The following is a 17,816-nucleotide window of genomic DNA, read 5'->3' as shown; positions in this document are numbered from 1 at the left end:
ACGTCAGTGACGTCCCTGCATGCGCTATCTCCCGGCGGCCCCTGCGTTTTTAAAGTTAACGCGGGGGCCGCTGCAGAGAGGTAACCGTCGGGACATGCTTGTGTCCTGAAAAGATTTTTCGGGACACAGGGATGTCCCGAATGTGACGGGGGCCCCCTGCGGGCATGGGGCCCGGAGCAGGCGCTCCATAGCGCCAATGATGATCCGGCCCTGCCTGTATGACCTCCCTACAATGCCTGGGCATGCTCCTGATGAGGTGGACTCCCAGACCTGGACTAAAGCATCCGCCAACTCCTGGAAAGTCTGTGGTGCAATGTGGTGTTGGTGGATGGAACAAGACATGATGTCCCAGATGTGCTCAATCGGATTCAGGTCTGGGGAATGGGCGGGACAATCCATAGCATCAAAGCCTTCCTCTTGCAGGAACTGCTGACACACTCCAGCCACATGAGGTCAAGCATTGTAATCCCTTAGGAGGGCCAACCGCACCAGCATATGGTCTCACAAGGGGTCTGAGGATCTCATCTCGGTACCTAATGGCAGTCAGGCTACCTCTGGCAAGCACATCAAGGGCTGTGTGGCCCACAAAGAAATGCCACCCCACACCATTACTGACCCACCACCAAACCGGTCATACTGGAGGATGTTGCAGGCAGCAGAACGTTCTCCACGGCGTCTCCAGACTCTGTCATGTTTGCTCAGTGTGAACCTGCTTTCATCTGAGAAGAGCACAGGGGCGCCAGTGGCGAATTTGACAATCTTGGTGTTGTCTGGAAAATGCCAAACATCCTGCACGGTGTTGGGCTGTAAGCACAACCCCCACCTGTGGACGTCGGGCCCTCATACCACCCTCATGGAGTCTGTTTCTGACCATTTGAGTGGACACATGTGTTACGCCGAGCGCTCCGGGTCCCCGCTCCTCCCCGGAGCGCTCGCAGCGTTTTCCTGTTCGCAGCGCCCCGGTCAGACCCGCTGACCGGGAGCGCTGCGATAATGTCCCTAGCCGGGATGCGATCCGCGATGCGGGACGCGCCCGCTCACGATTCGCATCCCGGCCCGCTTACCAGACTCGTTCCCCGTCTGTGCTCTCACTTCCCCTTCCCTTCCTTGCCGGATCTTGTTGCCATTGTGCCAGTGAAAGTGTTCTTTGTATGTCCCAAGCCAGTGTTCCAGACCTCTTGCCGTTGCCCCTGACTACGATCCTTGCTGCCTGCCCTGACCTTCTGCTACGTCCGACCTTGCTCTTGCCTAATCCCATGTACCGCGCCTATCTCAGCAGTCAGAGAGGTTGAGCCGTTGCCGGTGGATACGACCTGGTTGCTACCGCTGCTGCAAGACCATCCCGCTTTGCGGCGGGCTCTGGTGAATACCAGTAGCAACTTAGAACCGTTCCGCCGGCACGGTCCACGCCAATCCCTCTCTGACACAGAGGATCCACCTCCCGCCTGCCGAATCCTGACAACATGCACATTTGTGGCCTGCTGGAGGTAATTTTGCAGGGCTCTGGCAGTACTCCTCTTGCTCCTCTTTGCACAAAGGCAGAGGAAGTGGTCCTGCTGCAGGTTGTTGCCCTCCTACGGCCTCCTCCACATCTCCTGATGTACTGGCCTGTTTCTTGGTAGTTCCTCCATGCTCTGGACACTACGCTGACAGACACAGCAAACCTTCTTGCCACAGCTTGCATTCATGTGCCATCCTGGATGAGCTGCATTACCTGAGCCACTTGTGTGGGTTGTAGACTCCATCTCATGCTGCCACTAGAGAGAAAGCACCACCAGGATTCCAAAGTGACCAAAACATCAGCCAGGAAGCATAGGAACTGAGAAGTGGTCTGTGGTCACCACCTGCAGAACCACTCCTTTATTGGGGGTGTCTTGCTAATTGCCTATAATTTCCACCTGTTGTCTGTTCCATTTGCACAACAACATGTGACATTGATTGTCAATCAATGTTGCTTCCTGAGTGGACAGTGTGATTTCACAGAAGTGTGATTGACTTGGAGTTACATTGTGTTGTTTAAGTGTTCCCTTTATTTTTTGTAGAAAAAAACAGGAGCGCTTCCATGTGAAGATTCTCAAGAATATTGTAAAGCTAGTAGCCAGTGCAGACCGTGCTCACCTGGTAAAGTTGTGCAATGTGCAGGCACAACACTGACACTTCGCATGAGAAATGAATCAAACAGCTACAGTGAATTCCCACGCTGGATCACCGGCGTGCATAGCAGGATACAAAGGATAGAGGAAACTGGAAGCTTGATATCGCGCTGCTGTAATAATTTGAAGGATGAGTTCAGGTAGGTTTAACCATTTATTGGTATACACACAACGCGTTTCAGGGAATGAATATCCCTTTCATCACGCCTGAAGAAAGGGATATTCATTCCCTGAAACGCGTTGTGTGTATACCAATAAATAGTTAAACCTACCTGAACTCAACCTGAACTCATCCTACAAATTATTACAGCAGCGAGATATCAAGCTTCTAGTTTCCTCTATCCTTTGTACCCTTTATTTTTTGAGCAGTGTACAAACCCTTTGAGTATGACTGCAAAGTACGAATCTATGGCAGGATTTTATTTGCCAACATAACTAAAATGATGTTAAGGGGTATTCCTGTCTAAAAAGTTCTCCCCTATCTTTAAATAGGAATTTCCCTTTAAATTGATATTATCATCTACAGAATTTATATCATAACCACATCTGAGTTCCCCACTAATATAAATGAACAAGGGTCCCATGATCCCTACTTGCTGATGCACAGTGGCTGCCAACATTGGCTCCTATTGAAACTGCACATTTTTGGATTACCCATAAAAGCCCGTTTTTTTGTATTACCCATAGACTTTCACACATAGAGCATGGTCACCTCTCCATTTAACAGAGGACCCCCATTTTTTTTTTTATAGGTGGTCTCAGAGGTAGGACCTCTGGCATTTTTAGGCATTTATGACATATTGTGCTGCTTCTATTCTCTTCTCAGCATGCCCAGCAGCTTTCTTTGTCATCTTGACATCCGCATGTCACAGGGCCATTCGTCAGTGAGTACTGGCCAACCTATCGGGAGGTGAGAGTGTCAGGCCAATCAGCTGCAGCACTGGTGCTCACAACTCTTGGCAGCATAAGATTTAAATTGACAATCTCAGTCCTATGCCTGTGATTGTACTTTGCCCTGTCACTAGTGTTCCTTTTCCCTCCCCTCCTATACTTTTTGACCTGCTGTGACCTGACCTTTTGCCTGATCCCTTACTTTGCTTCATTTTTTGCTGACTTTGTAATATGTCATGCTTTAGGTTTGACCCTTGTCTGTCCTGACTCTGTTTTGTCTCTGACTTTGTACTGTTTTGTCTATGACTTTGTCTGTGACGCTGCCCTCCTGGTCTTGACCTTTGCGTCTGCTCCTGTTAAAATTTTGCTTCAGATTTGGTACCACTTTTGCCTGTGTTGTTCTGACCAGGACCTTTTAAAGGGGTACTCTGCCACTAGATACCTTATCCCCTATCCAAAGGATAGGGGATAAGATGTCAGATCGCGGAGTTCCGCCGCTGGGGACCCCCGGGATCTTCGCTGCAGCACCCCGCTATCATTACTGCACAGAGCAACGGGCAATACAGGCGCCGGAGCATCGTTACGTCCCAGCTCCGCCCCCTTGTGACATAACGGCCCACCCCCCTCAATACAAGTATATGGGAGGGGGCGTGGCGGCCATCACGCCCCTCCCATAGACTTGCATTAAGGGGGCAGGGCATGATGTCACAGGGGCGGAGCCGTGATGTAGCGATGCTCCGGCCCCTGTATCGCTGGTCATTACGCACGTAGCGAGTCTTCTCTGTGCAGTAAGGATAGCGGGGAGCTGCAGCCGAGATCCCGGGGTCCCCAGCAGCGGGACCCCGGCGATCTGACATCTTATCCCCTATCCTTTGGATAGGGGATAAGATGTCTAGGGGCTGAATACCCCTTTAACTATTCTTCAATCTCCTGCAGTTAGTTCAGTGTAGGGGCCATCAACCAGTTTGGGGCCACCGTTTAGAGGGGATCGTCCAAGTAACTAGAGATAGTGGTTGGGGCTAAATCCAGGTCTGCACTGATCCCTACCCCCAATCATGACACACATCCTGTGGAAAATACAACAATAAGATTGCCAGATACATTAATACAATATATAATTTCACAATGGCTTATTCAAGATGTCTGTTCCACAATAAACAATTTTAGAAATGCTGCCAGTAAATATTACATCCCATAAAGGCAATATAGCTTCACCTTGGTAAATTAAATCCCCTCAACAAATTAATAGGAGCAATGTTCATGTATAGGTTATGTGAATCCCCATTTACAAAAAACTGTATATGTAGGTGCCACATAGGATCATCAAAGGCTACCTTGCCTTTATTACCTGTCCTAGTGAATCTGAAATCTGAAACTTCAATGAGAAGTGCCCTAATGAGTCCTAAGCTATGTGTATGAGCTGTCACTATTGTAGAAGAAAACAGTCAGTCTCAAGATGTAAAAGGAAATGTGCTAGAATATAGCCAGCAGATGTCACTGAAGCTTCAGAATAATAGATGTTTTCATTTATCAGCCTTCATTGTTACATATTGGGAGAGATAATCATAGGAATTAGCATTAGGGTTTTTTTTGTCCATTTTGCACCCAGTTTGGTCTAAAAAATGGTGCTCACTGTTTACACAACATTTGAAAACAGATTACACTCAAATTTTGCTATGCTTTTGCTTGTCTGTTTTGTAAAGAGGAGCGTGGCCTATATTTTTGTGTATTCTGTGTAATATCTTTAAAGCTTATTTATCATATTTTAGTGCAGAAATTTCTCGCATTTTATTCCACAGTATGGGTGGTGTAAACAGTGCCAAAGTACACCAAGGCCATGTGGCATGTCCAATTTGGTTTTATTTTAAAGGTGCTTCATTTAATAAAGTAATTAATATTAAATAAATAAATACATTACTTTTTTTTTTTTTTTTGCTATTTTCTTCTATCTCAACATTGGGATTAGTTGCACTTGTGAAAGTTAACATGAAAAAAATTTTAAGCATCCCAACCATGGGGATTGGAACAGATAGGACAATTTGAGTCGGTTCACTTTACTGCTTTTTGTTGCTGCCTTTCACGGATCTGCGAGGGTGTAGTCTGACCTGCTTGGCGCCAAACATGTGAAGTAGCTTGTTTTCCACCTGTTTTGGACACTGCAAAGTAATTGCGCCTGATTTATATAGCAAAATACGCCATATTTGAAACATTAGTAATTTTTGCGCACACTGAAAACACTTAGTTTTGTCATTATCTTCACAAAAACTTCCCTTCCAATTACGTGATATTTTTAATAGTATGCCTGAGCCAAAGGGAACCTGTCACCTGTTTTATGGTGTCCAGACCACAGGCAGCAGGAAACAGGTGCAGGAGGCAGGGTCCCAGGAACACTACAATCTAATCTAAGGGTAGGGTCACATGTAGCGCATCCGCAGCATATTTGATGCTGCGGATGCACTACTGACCATTCCTATAGTGTGCCTCCTGCTGTGACTGTGTGTTCTGCTTTGTCTGTTGATAGCAGCAATCCACCACTATGAGTAGATACACAGGGATCCTAGCTCAGGGAGCAGGGGTAGCAACCGCAATGTCTGTGAGTACACTTCGCATGCGCACAACTCACAGATCCCTGTGTGTCTGCTAGTAGCGGCGGATTTCTGCTACTAGCAGACAGAGCATGACACACAGGCACAGCAGTCGGCACACTGGATGCACTACGTGTGACCCTATCCTAAGGGTGTATTCACATATACAGTATCCTGCACATATTTGATGTGCAGGATTTGATGCTGCAGATTTCATTGTAAACTAACTGACTGAACACAGCTTCAGATCCTGCATATCAAATATGCGCAGGATACTGTACGTGTGAATGCACCTTAAACCCCGTAAAGGACAACTGCAGCGCAATATACACTTATCCCCTATCTACAAGATAGGGGATAAGTGTTTGATCGCGGGGGGTCCGACCGCTGGGACCCCCCCAAGATCTCCCTAACGGGGCGCCGCCATTAGCGCTCATAGTGAGCGCTAAGGCGCGTAGCATCGACCTAGAGGTCGACGGTGACTCCCCGTCTCAATACAGTTCTATTAGGGGAGGCGGGGAGGCACGAACGCTGCCTCCCCGCCTCTCCCATAGAGATGTATGGAGGAGGCGTGCCGGCCGCAACGTCATGCTGCGGCTGACACGCCCCCTGCACGGGACAGCCGCGGCCCCGTACAGGAGATCACAGGGGGTCCCAGCGGTCGGTCCCAGCGGTCGGACCCCCCCGCGATCAAACACTTATCTCCTATCCTGTGGATAGGGGATAAGTGTTAATCACGCTGCAGATGTCCTTTAAGGACTCAGCATTTTTCTTTCGTTTTTTCCTCCTTACATTTTAAAAATCATAACCCTTTAAATTTTGCACCTAAAAATCCATATGATGGCTTTTTTTTTGCACCACTAATTCTACTTTGTAATGACATCAGTCATTTTACCCAAAAAATCTACAGAGAAAGAGAGAAAAAAATCATTGTGCAACAAAATTGAAGAAAGAACACAATTTTGTAACTTTTGGGGGCTTCCGTTTCTACGCAGTAAATTTTTTGGTAAAAATAACACCTTATCTTTATTCTGTAGGTCCATATGATTAAATGATACCCTACTTATATAGGTTTGATTTTGTCATACTTCTGGAAAAAATCATAACTACATGCACAAAAATTAATATGTGTAAAATTGTCATCTTCTGACCTAACTTTTTAATTTTTCCAAGAACGAGGCAGTATAAGGTTGCATTTTTTGCCCTGCTTTCCGAAGTTTTTATCAGTACCATTTTTGTTTTGATTGGACTTTTTGATCGCTTTTTATTCATTTTTTATGGTATAAAAAGTGACCAAAAATACACTATTTTGGACTTTGGTATTTTTTTTGCGTGTACGCCTTTGACCATGCAGTTTAATTTGCAATATATTTTTATAGCATTAGGGAAGGGGTTAAATCACATTTATTAACTTTTTTTATGCAGTGTAGGGGCTATAACATTGCATACACTGATTGCAGGCACTGTTCAATGCATTGCCATAGCAATGCATTGATCAATGTTTTCTGCGTTTGATTGCTCAAGCCTGAATTTCAGGCTTGGAGCAATCAAACGCTGATCGGACAGCCGGGAAGAAGGTAAGGCACCTCCGCTGTCCTCTCAGCTGTTCGGTACGCCGCGATTTTACAGCGGCGGTCCCGAATAGCTCCGCTGAGTCTAAAGGGTTAATACCGGACATCCGTGGTCGTTAAAGGGTTAAACGTTCGGGTGTTTCAGGTTACCTTTAAGATAAGGTGGGACAACCCCTTCAGTCAATATGGAAGAGCAAGGAGATGTTAGGTTTTAGACATGTAAATGCATGCATTTAGGTGCATGTCAATAATGTAATAATGTATGGTGTATATGTACTGTATATTACTTTCATCTGTGTATTTTTGTAGAAAACTGTCCAATCAGAAGAACTAATGGGACTGGTGGAAGAGCAAAAAACCTTGTTACTGGTGAGTCAGCTTATTATCTAAACTTATGTACAGAGAAGGAATAAAATGTTAGATATGTAGCATATAATAGGATTTATTAATATTTTTACATAGAGATACAGTACATCAATCAGCCATAACATTAAAATAGGTAATATGAGTAACATAAATGACAGTGAGTTATTGAAGTTGATTTGTTGAAAGGAGGGAAAATGGAGAAGTGTAAGTTTCTGAGCTTCTTTAACCCCTTAAGGACCAGGCCATTTTACACCTTAGGACCGGAGCGTTTTTTGAACATCTGACCACTGTCACTTTAAACATTAATAACTCTGGAATGCTTTTACCTATCATTCTGATTCCGATACTGTTTTTTCGTGACATATTCTACTTTATGTTATTGGTAAAATTTTGTCGATACTTGCATTGTTTCTTAGTGAAAAATTCCAAAATTTGATGAAAAAATTTAAAATTTTGCATTTTTCTAACTTTGAAGCTCTCTGCTTGTAAGGAAAATGGATATTCCAAATAAAAAAAAAATTTATTCACAAATACAATATGTCTACTTTATGTTTGCATCATAAAATTGACATGATTTTACTTTTGGAAGACATCAGAGGGCTTCAAAGTTCAGCAGCAATTTTCCAATTTTTCACAAAATTTTAAAACTCACTATTTTTCAGGGACCAGTTCAGGTTTGAAGTGGATTTGAAGGGTCTTCATATTAGAAATACCCCACAAATAACCCCATTATAAAAACTGCACCCCCCCCCAAGTATTCAAAATGACATTCAGTCAGCGTTTTAACCCTTTAGGTGTTTCACAGGAATAGCAGCGGAGAAAATTCACCATCTTCATTTTTTGCACTCGCATGTTCTTGTAGACCCAATTTTTTTAATTTTTACAAGGGGTAGAAGGAGAAAATTTATACTTATATTTGTAGCCCAATTGCTCTCGAGTAAGCACATACCTCATATGTCCATGAAAAGTGTTCGGCGGGCGCAGTAGAGGGCTCAGAAGCGAAGGAGCGACAAGGGGATTTTGGAGAGTACGTTTTTCTGAAATGGTTTTTGGGGGGCATGTTGCATTTAGGAAGCCCCTATGGTACCAGAACAGAAAAAAATCCCACATGGCATACCATTTTGGAAACTAGACCCCTTGAGGAACGTAACAAGGAATAAAGTGAGCCTTAATACCCCACAGGGGTTTCACGATTTTTGCATATGTAAAAAAATATATATATTTTTTCACTAAAATGTGTGTTTCCCCCCAAATTTCACATTTTTGCAAGGGTTAATAGCAGAAAATACCCCCCAAAATTTGTAACCCCATCTCTTCTGAGTATGATGGTACCCCATAAGTGGACCTGAAGTGCACTACGGGCAAACTACAATGCTCAGAAGAGAAGGAGTCATATTTGGCTTTTGGAGAGCAAATTTTGCTCGGGGGGCATGTTGCATTTAGGAAGCCCCTATGGTGCCAGGACAGCAAATTAACCCCAACATAGCATACCATTTTGGAAACTAGACCCCTTGAGGAACGTAACAAGGGGTACAGTGAGCATTTACCCCCCACTGGTGTCTGTCAGAACTTTGGAACAGTGGGCTGTACAAAATGTTTAATTTGCACAGCCCACTGTTCCAAAGATCTGTCAGACACCAGTGGGGTGTAAATTCTCACTGCACCCCTCATTACATTCCGTGAGGGGTGTAGTTTCCGAAATGGGGTCACATGTGTTTTTTTTTTTTTTTTTTGCGTTTGTCAAAACCGCTGTAACAATCAGCCACCCCTGTGAAAATCACCTCAAATGTACATGGTGCACTCTCCCTTTTGGGCCTTGTTGTGCGCCCCCAGAGCACTTTGCGCCCACTTATGGGGTATCTCCGTAGTCGTGAGAAGTTGCATTACAAATTTTGGGGGGCTTTTTTCCCTTTTACCTCTTGTCAAAATGAACAGTATAGGGCAACACCAGCGTGTTAGTGTAAAAAAATAATTTTTTTACACTAACATGCTGTTGTAGACCCCAACTTCATCTTTTCATAAGGGGTTAAAGGAGAAAAAGAGAAAAAGCCCCCCAAAATTTGTAACACAATTTCTCCTGAGTACGGCGCTACCCCATATGTGACCCTAAACTGTTGCCTTGAAATACGACAGGGCTCCAAAGTAAGAGCGCCATGCGCATTTGAGGCCTGGATTAGGGATTTGCATAGGGGTGGACATAGGGGTATTCTACGCCAGTGATTCCCAAACAGGGTGCCTCCAGCTGTTGCAAAACTCCCAGCATGCTTGGACAGTCAACGGCTGTCCGGCAATACTGGGAGTTGTTGTTTTGCAACAGCTGGAGTCTCCATTTTGGAAACAGTGGCGTACCAGACGTTTTTCATTTTTATTGGGAGGGGAGGGGGGCTGTGTAGGGGTATGTGTATATGTAGTGTTTTTTACTTTTTATTTTATTTTGTGTTAGTGTAGTGTAGTGTAGTGTTTTTAGGGTACAGTCACACGGGCGGGGGATTACAGCGAGTTTCCCGCTGCGAGTTTGAGCTGCCGCGCAAAATTTGCTGCATCGCAAACTTGCAGCCTGATACTCACTGTAAGCCCCCTGCCCATGTGAATGTACCGTGCACATTCACAGGGGGGGGGGGGATCTCCAGCTGTTACAAAACTACAACTCCCAGCATGCACAGTTTATCAGTGCATGCTGGTAGTTATAGTTTTGCAACAGCTGGAGGCACACGGTTGGGAAACACTGAGTTAGGAAACAGACAATGTTTCCCAACCAGTGTGCCTCCAGTTGTTGCAAAACCACAACTCCCAGCATTCTCAGGCATGCTGGGAGTAGTAGTTCGGCAACATCTTTAGAGCCAGATGTTGCCGAACTACAACTCCCAGCATGCTGGGAGTTGTAGTTTTGCAACATCTGGAGGACTACAGTTTGCAGACCACTAATACAGTGGTTCCCAATCTGTGCCCTTCCAGATGTTGCAAAACTACAACTCCCAGTATGCCAAAACTGTCCAGGCATGCTGGGAGTTGTAGTTCTGCAACATCTGAAGGGCCAGATGTTACAGAACTACAACTCCCAGCATGCCTGGACAGTAAGGGCATGCTGAGGATGTGTAGTTTTGCAACATGTGGAAGGGCACAGTGGTCTCCAAACTGTGGACCTCCAGATGTTGCAAAACTGCAACTCCCAGCATGCCCAGACGCCAAGGGCTGTCTGGGCATGCTGGGAGTTGTAGTTTACAGGGTCCCATTACAGCAATGCATGTCGCTTTACGGCGACGTGCATTGCTGTAAAGGGCACGACCGCGGCTGAAGATCAACTCACCTGTCGCCGCTGCCGCTGTCTCCGTCGCCGGGATCCGGGTCTTCAGGGACGAGGTAAGTACCGGGGCCGGTCCCCAGCACTCCCCCGTCCCCCGCCGCGTCCTCCGGTCTTCCTCCCGTCCTCTCCGGACTTCAAGGGGCCGGGCAGGGCGGGAGGAAGTAACTGCCCCCCCCCTGCGATTGGTCGGTTAGTTAACCGAAGAATCGCAGGGGATCGGAGGAGGTGGCAGGCTTGCCACCTCGCTCCTAGTCTTCAGCATGGTCCTGGCTGTCTGTGACAGCCGGGATCATGGGAAATTACCGGGCGGTCGGGTCCCAGAGACCCAATCAGCCCGGTATCGCCGCAGATCGCAAGGGCGCCCTCGGCGTTTGCCCTGGATGCCTGCTGAAGGATTTCAGCAGGCATCCAGTTCCGATCTCTGCCCGGCGCGCGGCAGAGATCGGAAATACAACAGGACGTTCTCTAACGTCCTTGGGCATTAAAGCCCAGGTAGTGGGGACGTTAGAGAACGTCCTATGTCCTTAAGAGGTTAAAGGGGTATTCTAGAAATAATTTAGTTAGTTAGAAGTTAGTGTAGTTCATAATAGAGTGACCGACTACAGGAGAGAGAGTGGGTCGGCACTGAGGCATGTAGTGGAGCTCTTAATGCTAAGCTTGCTGTAGATACACAGGTGGAAGCATGGAGACTTCAGGCGTACTGCAAGTATAACGTGGTGCTCATTCTAAGAGTGGCAGCTCAAAGATATGCAGTACAAAAGAAGGCAGAAGGCACTCACGTTTTGAAGCTGTGCAGATTTCTTTATTTCGTGTGTTTAAAAGTCCATTTGCGGGACGCCGGAGCAGTGTTATAGTGTTTGTACCTGTGTGTGACGGTTTTCTCACAATTCTTATGTGATTTTCACCCCAATATTTATTTTTAACAGCATACAAAATGACTGTTGTCTCAGATTTTTCCCAGGTAGCAATGCGGCCGGGATCATCACTAGTCAGCTGATGACAGGGAGCCTGTCTGCTTCAATGGGTGGAGCGATCGCTTGGTGGGAGAGAGATCAATCTGCAAATAATTGTATTTTTGCAACAGCTGTAGGCACCCTGATTGAAAAACACAGGTCTTTTGAATGGATGCAGTGCAGATATATTTCAATGGGTGGGGTGGCTGATTTGTGGGAGGGAGGAATGGAATGGAATTATTGGATTTGTAGGCAAAGAAGGAAACTCAAACAGGAAATGCCAGTTCACAAAATGATAGCCACAGTATTATCATAATCTCATGACATAGCCATTTATCCCCAAGACAACTACAAATCCATCCTAAACATGTCCATTACTGTCTGGCAGGTATGTACTAAAATCACCTTATGGTGGATAACCCCTTTAACCTCTTAAGGACGTACACCCTAATGCCTGGTCCCAGTAAATAAAACGGGGTCACGCCGTGACGCCGCGTCATACCGGGTCTGTCCCGGCGGCTAATGATAGCCGGGACCCTGGGCTAATAGTCTGCGGATCGTTTAGACGCGGCGATCAAAGTTGATTGCAATGTCTAAAATGAAAGTCAAAGCTTCTTGGCAGCTCAGTCGGGCTGATCGGGACCATCGCAATAAAATCGTGATGTCCCGATCAGCTAGCACGCGAGCGGAGGTCCCCTTACCTTGCTCAGTTGCGTCCGATTGGCGACTGATTGCTCCAAGCCTGAGATACAGGCTTGAGAAATCGACCGCCTATAACACTGATCAATGCAAAGCTATGGCTTTGCAGTGAACAGTGTAAAAGATCAGTGTTTTTAGTGTTATAGCCCCCTTTGGGAGCTATAACACTGCAAAAAAAAGTGAAAAAAAGTTAATAAAAGTCATTTAACCCCTTCCATAATTAAAGTTTTAATCACACCCCTTTTCCCATAAAAAAAAAGTGTAAATAAAAATAAACATATGTGGTATTGCTGCGTGGGGAAATGTCCGAGTTATAAAAATATATTGTTAATTAAACCGCACGGTCAATGACGTATGCGCAAAAAAATTCCAAAGTCCAAAATAGCGTATTTTTGGTCACTTTTTATATCATGAAAAAATAAATTAAAAGCAATCAAAAAGTCCGATCAATACAAAAATGAAATCAATAAAAACTTCAGATTACTGTGCAAAAAATTTGCCCTCAGACCGGCCCAAACGCGGAAAAATAAAAAAAGTTATAGGGTTCAGAAGATGAGAATTTTTAACATATACATTTTCCTGCATGTAGTTATGATTTTTTTCAGAAGTACGACAAAATCAAACCTATATAAGTAGGGTAGAATTTTAACTGTATGGACCTACAGAATAATGATAAGGAGTCATTTATACCACAAAAAATGCGCTGCGTAGAAACGGAAGCCCCCAAAAGTTACAAAATGGCATTTTGTTTTCAGTTTTGTCGCACAATGAATTCTTTTATTCGTTTCGCCGTGGATTTTTTGGGTAAATGACTAATGTCACTGCAAAGTAGAATTGGTGGCGCAAAAATAAGCCATCATATGGAATTTTATGTTCAAAATTGAAAGAGTTATGATTTTTAGAAGGTGATGAGGAAAAAATGAAAATGCAAAAACGGAAAAACGCTGAGTCCTTAAGGAGTTAACAAGGGCCAAATTGTGATGTCTAGATGACTGGGTTAGAGCATCTCTAAAACAGCAGGTCTTGTGTGTTGTTCACAGCATGCAGTGGTTAGTACCTACAAAAGTGATCTAAGGAAGGACAGGTAATAAATTGATGACAGGAACATGGGTGCCCAAGGCTTATTAATGCACATAGAGAGTGAAGACTAGACCTTATGGTTTTACTGCAGTTGCAAATTGCAGAAAAGTTATGTTGGACACCTTAATAGGTCTTGTTTAATGGTATGGCTGGTCAATGTTGATATAATAGAGGTATAGCTTTTTCAATAAAATTATTATTATTATTGATAATAATAATAATAATAATAGTTATTGTTATAAAAGAAGAACTATCCTAAGGATACGGGATATGTTTTAGATTGCCGGGGGTCCGACCACTGGGACCCTCCATGATCTGTACGGGACCCTGGTTCTCCTCAGGAACTGAGTGTGTCGACCCCGCACACAGCAGCGGCTGACATGCCCCCTCCATATATATCTGTGGTAGACCCGGAGATAGCTGAACACTCTGTCTCTGGCTCTCCCATAGAGATAAATAGAGGGGGGTGTTGATCGCCACCGATTTGTGCTGTGTTCGACACGCTCCATTTCTGGGGAGAGGCAGGATACCAGCTGTCCGATCCCCCCCCCCCCCCGCCCCCCCCCCCCCGCAATCTAAAGCTTATCTAGTTTATATAGTTTTTCTTTATGATTTTTTTTTTTTATTATTATTATTAGCCATAATACTAACCCCTTAAGGACTCAAGGTTTTTCAGTTTTTGCATGTTCGTTTTTTCCTCCTTACCTTTTAAAAATCATAACCCTTTAAATTTTCCACCTAAAAATCCATATTGTGGCTTATTTTTTTTGCCACCAATTCTACTTTGCAGTGACATTAGTAATTTTACCCAAAAATCCAAGGCGAAACGGAAAAACCTAAATCATTGTGCAACAAAATTGAAGAAAAAACACCATTTTGTAACTTTTGGGGGCTTCCGTTTCTACGCAGTGTATTTTTCGGTAAAATGATACCTTATCTTAATTATGTAGGTCCATACGGTTAAAATGATACCCTACTTATATAGATTTGATTTTGTCGTACTTCTGGAAAAAATAATTACTACATGCACGAAAATGTATATGTCACGATGCCGGCTGGCAGGTAGTGGATCCTCTGTGCCAGAGAGGGATTGGCGTGGACCGTGCTAGTGGACCGGTTCTAAGCCACTACTGGTTTTCACCAGAGCCCGCCGCAAAGCGGGATGGTCTTGCTGCGGCGGTAGTGACCAGGTCGTATCCACTAGCAACGGCTCACCTCTCTGGCTGCTGAAGATAGACGCGGTACAAGGGAGTAGGCAGAAGCAAGGTCGGACGTAGCAGAAGGTCGGGGCAGGCAGCAAGGATCGTAGTCAGGGGCAACGGCAGAAGGTCTGGAAACACAGGCAAGGAACACACAAGGAACGCTTTCACTGGCACTAAGGCAACAAGATCCGGCAAGGGAGTGCAGGGGAAGTGAGGTGATATAGGGAAGTGCACAGGTGAACACACTAATTGGAACCACTGCGCCAATCAGCGGCGCAGTGGCCCTTTAAATCGCAGAGACCCGGCGCGCGCGCGCCCTAGGGAGCGGGGCCGCGCGCGCCGGGACAGGACAGACGGGGAGCGAGTCAGGTACGGGAGCCGGGGTGCGCATCGCGAGCGGGCGCTACCCGCATCGCGAATCGCATCCCGGCTGACAGCGGAATCGCAGCGCCCCGGGTCAGAGGATGTGACCGGAGCGCTGCAGCGAGGAGAGAGAGGCGAGCGCTCCGGGGAGGAGCGGGGACCCGGAGCGCTCGGCGTAACAGTATACATTTAAAATTGTCATCTTCTGACCCCTATAACTTTACATTTTTCCGCGCACGGGGCGGTATGAGGGCTCATTTTTTGCGCTATGATGTGAAGTTTTGATGAGTACCATTTTTGTTTTGATCGGACTTTTTGATCGCTTTTTATTCATTTTTTCATGATATAAAAAGTGACCCAAAATACGCTTTTAATTTTTTTGCGCATACGCCATTGACTATGCGGTTTAATCAACAATATATTTTTATAATTTGGACATTTCCGCACATGGTGATATCACATGTTTATTTTTATTTACACAGTTTTTTTTAAAGGGGAAAAGGGGGGTGATTCAAACTTTCATTAGGGAAGGGGTTAAATGATTTCTTCACTTTTTTTTTTTTTTTTTTGCAGTGTTATAACTCCCATAGGGACCTATAACACTGCACACCCTGATCTTTTACATTGATCAATGGTTTCTCATAGGATCTCAGACACTGAGCAGTCATTTGGCGATCGGACAGCGAGGAGGAAGGTAGGGGACTCTCCTGCTGTCCTACATCTCTTTGGGATGCCTCGATTTCGCCCACTGAGCAGTTCACTTCCATTTTAGACGCGGCGTTCAACTTTGAATGCCACATCTAAAGGGTTAATAGCGCTCAGCACCGTGATCAGTGCCGCGTGCTATTAGCCACAAGTCCCAGCCGTGGCCCCGCGTTATCTAAAGGGAGTGGGTGGAAGGCATACGGGGGTCGTGGCGTCAAGGCCATGCCCCCTCAATGCAAGTCTACGGGAGGGGGCGTGGCAGTCCGCATCCAGCGTTTGGAACAAAATGTTCTGAAGGCTGGGGCAGTGGAGTACCCCTTTAAATGTGAGTTCAGGTGCAGTGACCATGAAAAAAAAATAATACAATGATTGTATATATTGTATATACCTTTTTTTCTTGATATTCTTGCCTCTTGATTCCCACCAGTATATTGCTCTACTATAGATTCTGATTCCAGGCTATTTCCATGCATTACTGAAATTGATCTTATGCTAATTTTATAGATCTTGAGCCTATGATACCAGATGTACGGTATACATAATATGCTCCTAGATATACAGTCATTGCCGTAAATGTTGGCACCCCTGAAATTTTTAAAGAAAATGAAGTATTTCTCACAGAAAAGGATTGCAGTAACACATGTTTTGCTATACACATGTTTATTCCCTTTGTGTGTATTGGAACTTACCGTATACTCTAGTATAAATCGAGTTTTTGAGCACGATTCTTCGTGCTGAAAATGCCCCCCTCCGCTTATACTCGAGTGAACTCTCCGCCTGTCAATCCCTTCTCAGTGGTCTTCAACCTGCGGACCTCCAGGTGTTGCAAAACTACAACTCCCAGCATGCCCGGACAGCCATTGGCTGTCCGGGCATGCTGGGTGTTGTAGTTTTGAAACCTCTGGAGGTCCGCAGGTTGAAGACCACTGTGGCCTTAGTCATCATTCAGCCCCCCCCCTTTGTTTTGTACGCAACCTCCCTCGGCGTGAAGTTAGGATGAGCTGGTCCGGGCCATCTATGCTGCAGGGACCGTCCGGTGGGGATGGTTAGTCGTTGCAGGCTGTCCATTTTCACCGGGGGGGCCCTCTTCTCCGCTCCGGCCTCAGACTAGTGATGTTGCCTTGACGACGACGCACAGGGACGTTGCGCATGAACGTCCCTGTGCATCATCATCAAGGCAACGTCACTATTCCGGGGCAGGCCCGAAGCACGGAGAAGAGGGCCCCCCGGTGAAAATAGACAGCCCGCAACGACTAACCATCCCCACCGGATGGTCCCTGCAGTATAGATGGCCTGGACCAGCTCACCCTAACTTCCCGCCGAGGGGAAGCGAGTACAAAACAAAAGGGGGGGAGGGTCTGGATGATGACTAAGGCCGCAGTAGGCCGCAGTGGTCTTCAACCTGCGGACCTCCAGAGGTTGCAAAACTACAACTCCCAGCATGCCTGGACAGGCGATGGCTGTCCGGGCATGCTGGGAGTTGTAGTTTTGCCACATCTGGAGATACGCAGGTTGAAGACCACTGATGAAGGGATTGACAGGCGGTGATGATGAAGGGGGGGGGGGTGATGAAGGGGGTCTGGATGATTACATGGGGGGATGATGTATTTCCCACCCTAGGCTAATAGTCGAGTCAATAACTTTTCCTGGGTTTTTGGGGTGAAATTGGGGGCTTCGGCTTATATTCGGGTCGGCTTATACTCGAGTATATACAGGAACCAAAAAAGGGAGGAAAAAAAGATAATTGGACATAATGTCACACCAAACTCCAAAAATGGGCTGGACAAAATTATTGGCACCCTTTCAAAATTGTGGATAAATAAGATTGTTTCAAGAATGTGATACTCCTTTAAACTCACCTGGGGCAAGTAACAGGTATGGTCAATACAAAAACCACACCTGAAAGCAGATAAAAAGGAGAGAAGTTCACTTAGTCTTTGCATT

The 17,816-nt window shown here is 45.6% G+C and overlaps 1 protein-coding gene across 4 annotated transcripts in view; it reads left to right on the top strand.

The window, feature by feature from the left end:
* Positions 1-17,816, top strand: part of KASH5 (KASH domain containing 5) — a 250,514-nt gene that overhangs the window by 48,798 nt on the left and 183,900 nt on the right. For all 4 annotated transcript variants that reach the window (XM_056541654.1, XM_056541656.1, XM_056541652.1 and 1 more), the window contains exon 12: positions 7,510-7,569. In XM_056541654.1, the coding sequence (XP_056397629.1) occupies positions 7,510-7,569 (60 nt within the window). The remainder of the gene's footprint in view (positions 1-7,509; positions 7,570-17,816) is intronic.

This window comes from Hyla sarda, chromosome 10, assembly GCF_029499605.1.
Source record: "Hyla sarda isolate aHylSar1 chromosome 10, aHylSar1.hap1, whole genome shotgun sequence".
NCBI classification, from domain to species: Eukaryota; Metazoa; Chordata; class Amphibia; order Anura; family Hylidae; genus Hyla; species Hyla sarda.
This window is presented reverse-complemented; position numbering and strand designations above follow the sequence as displayed.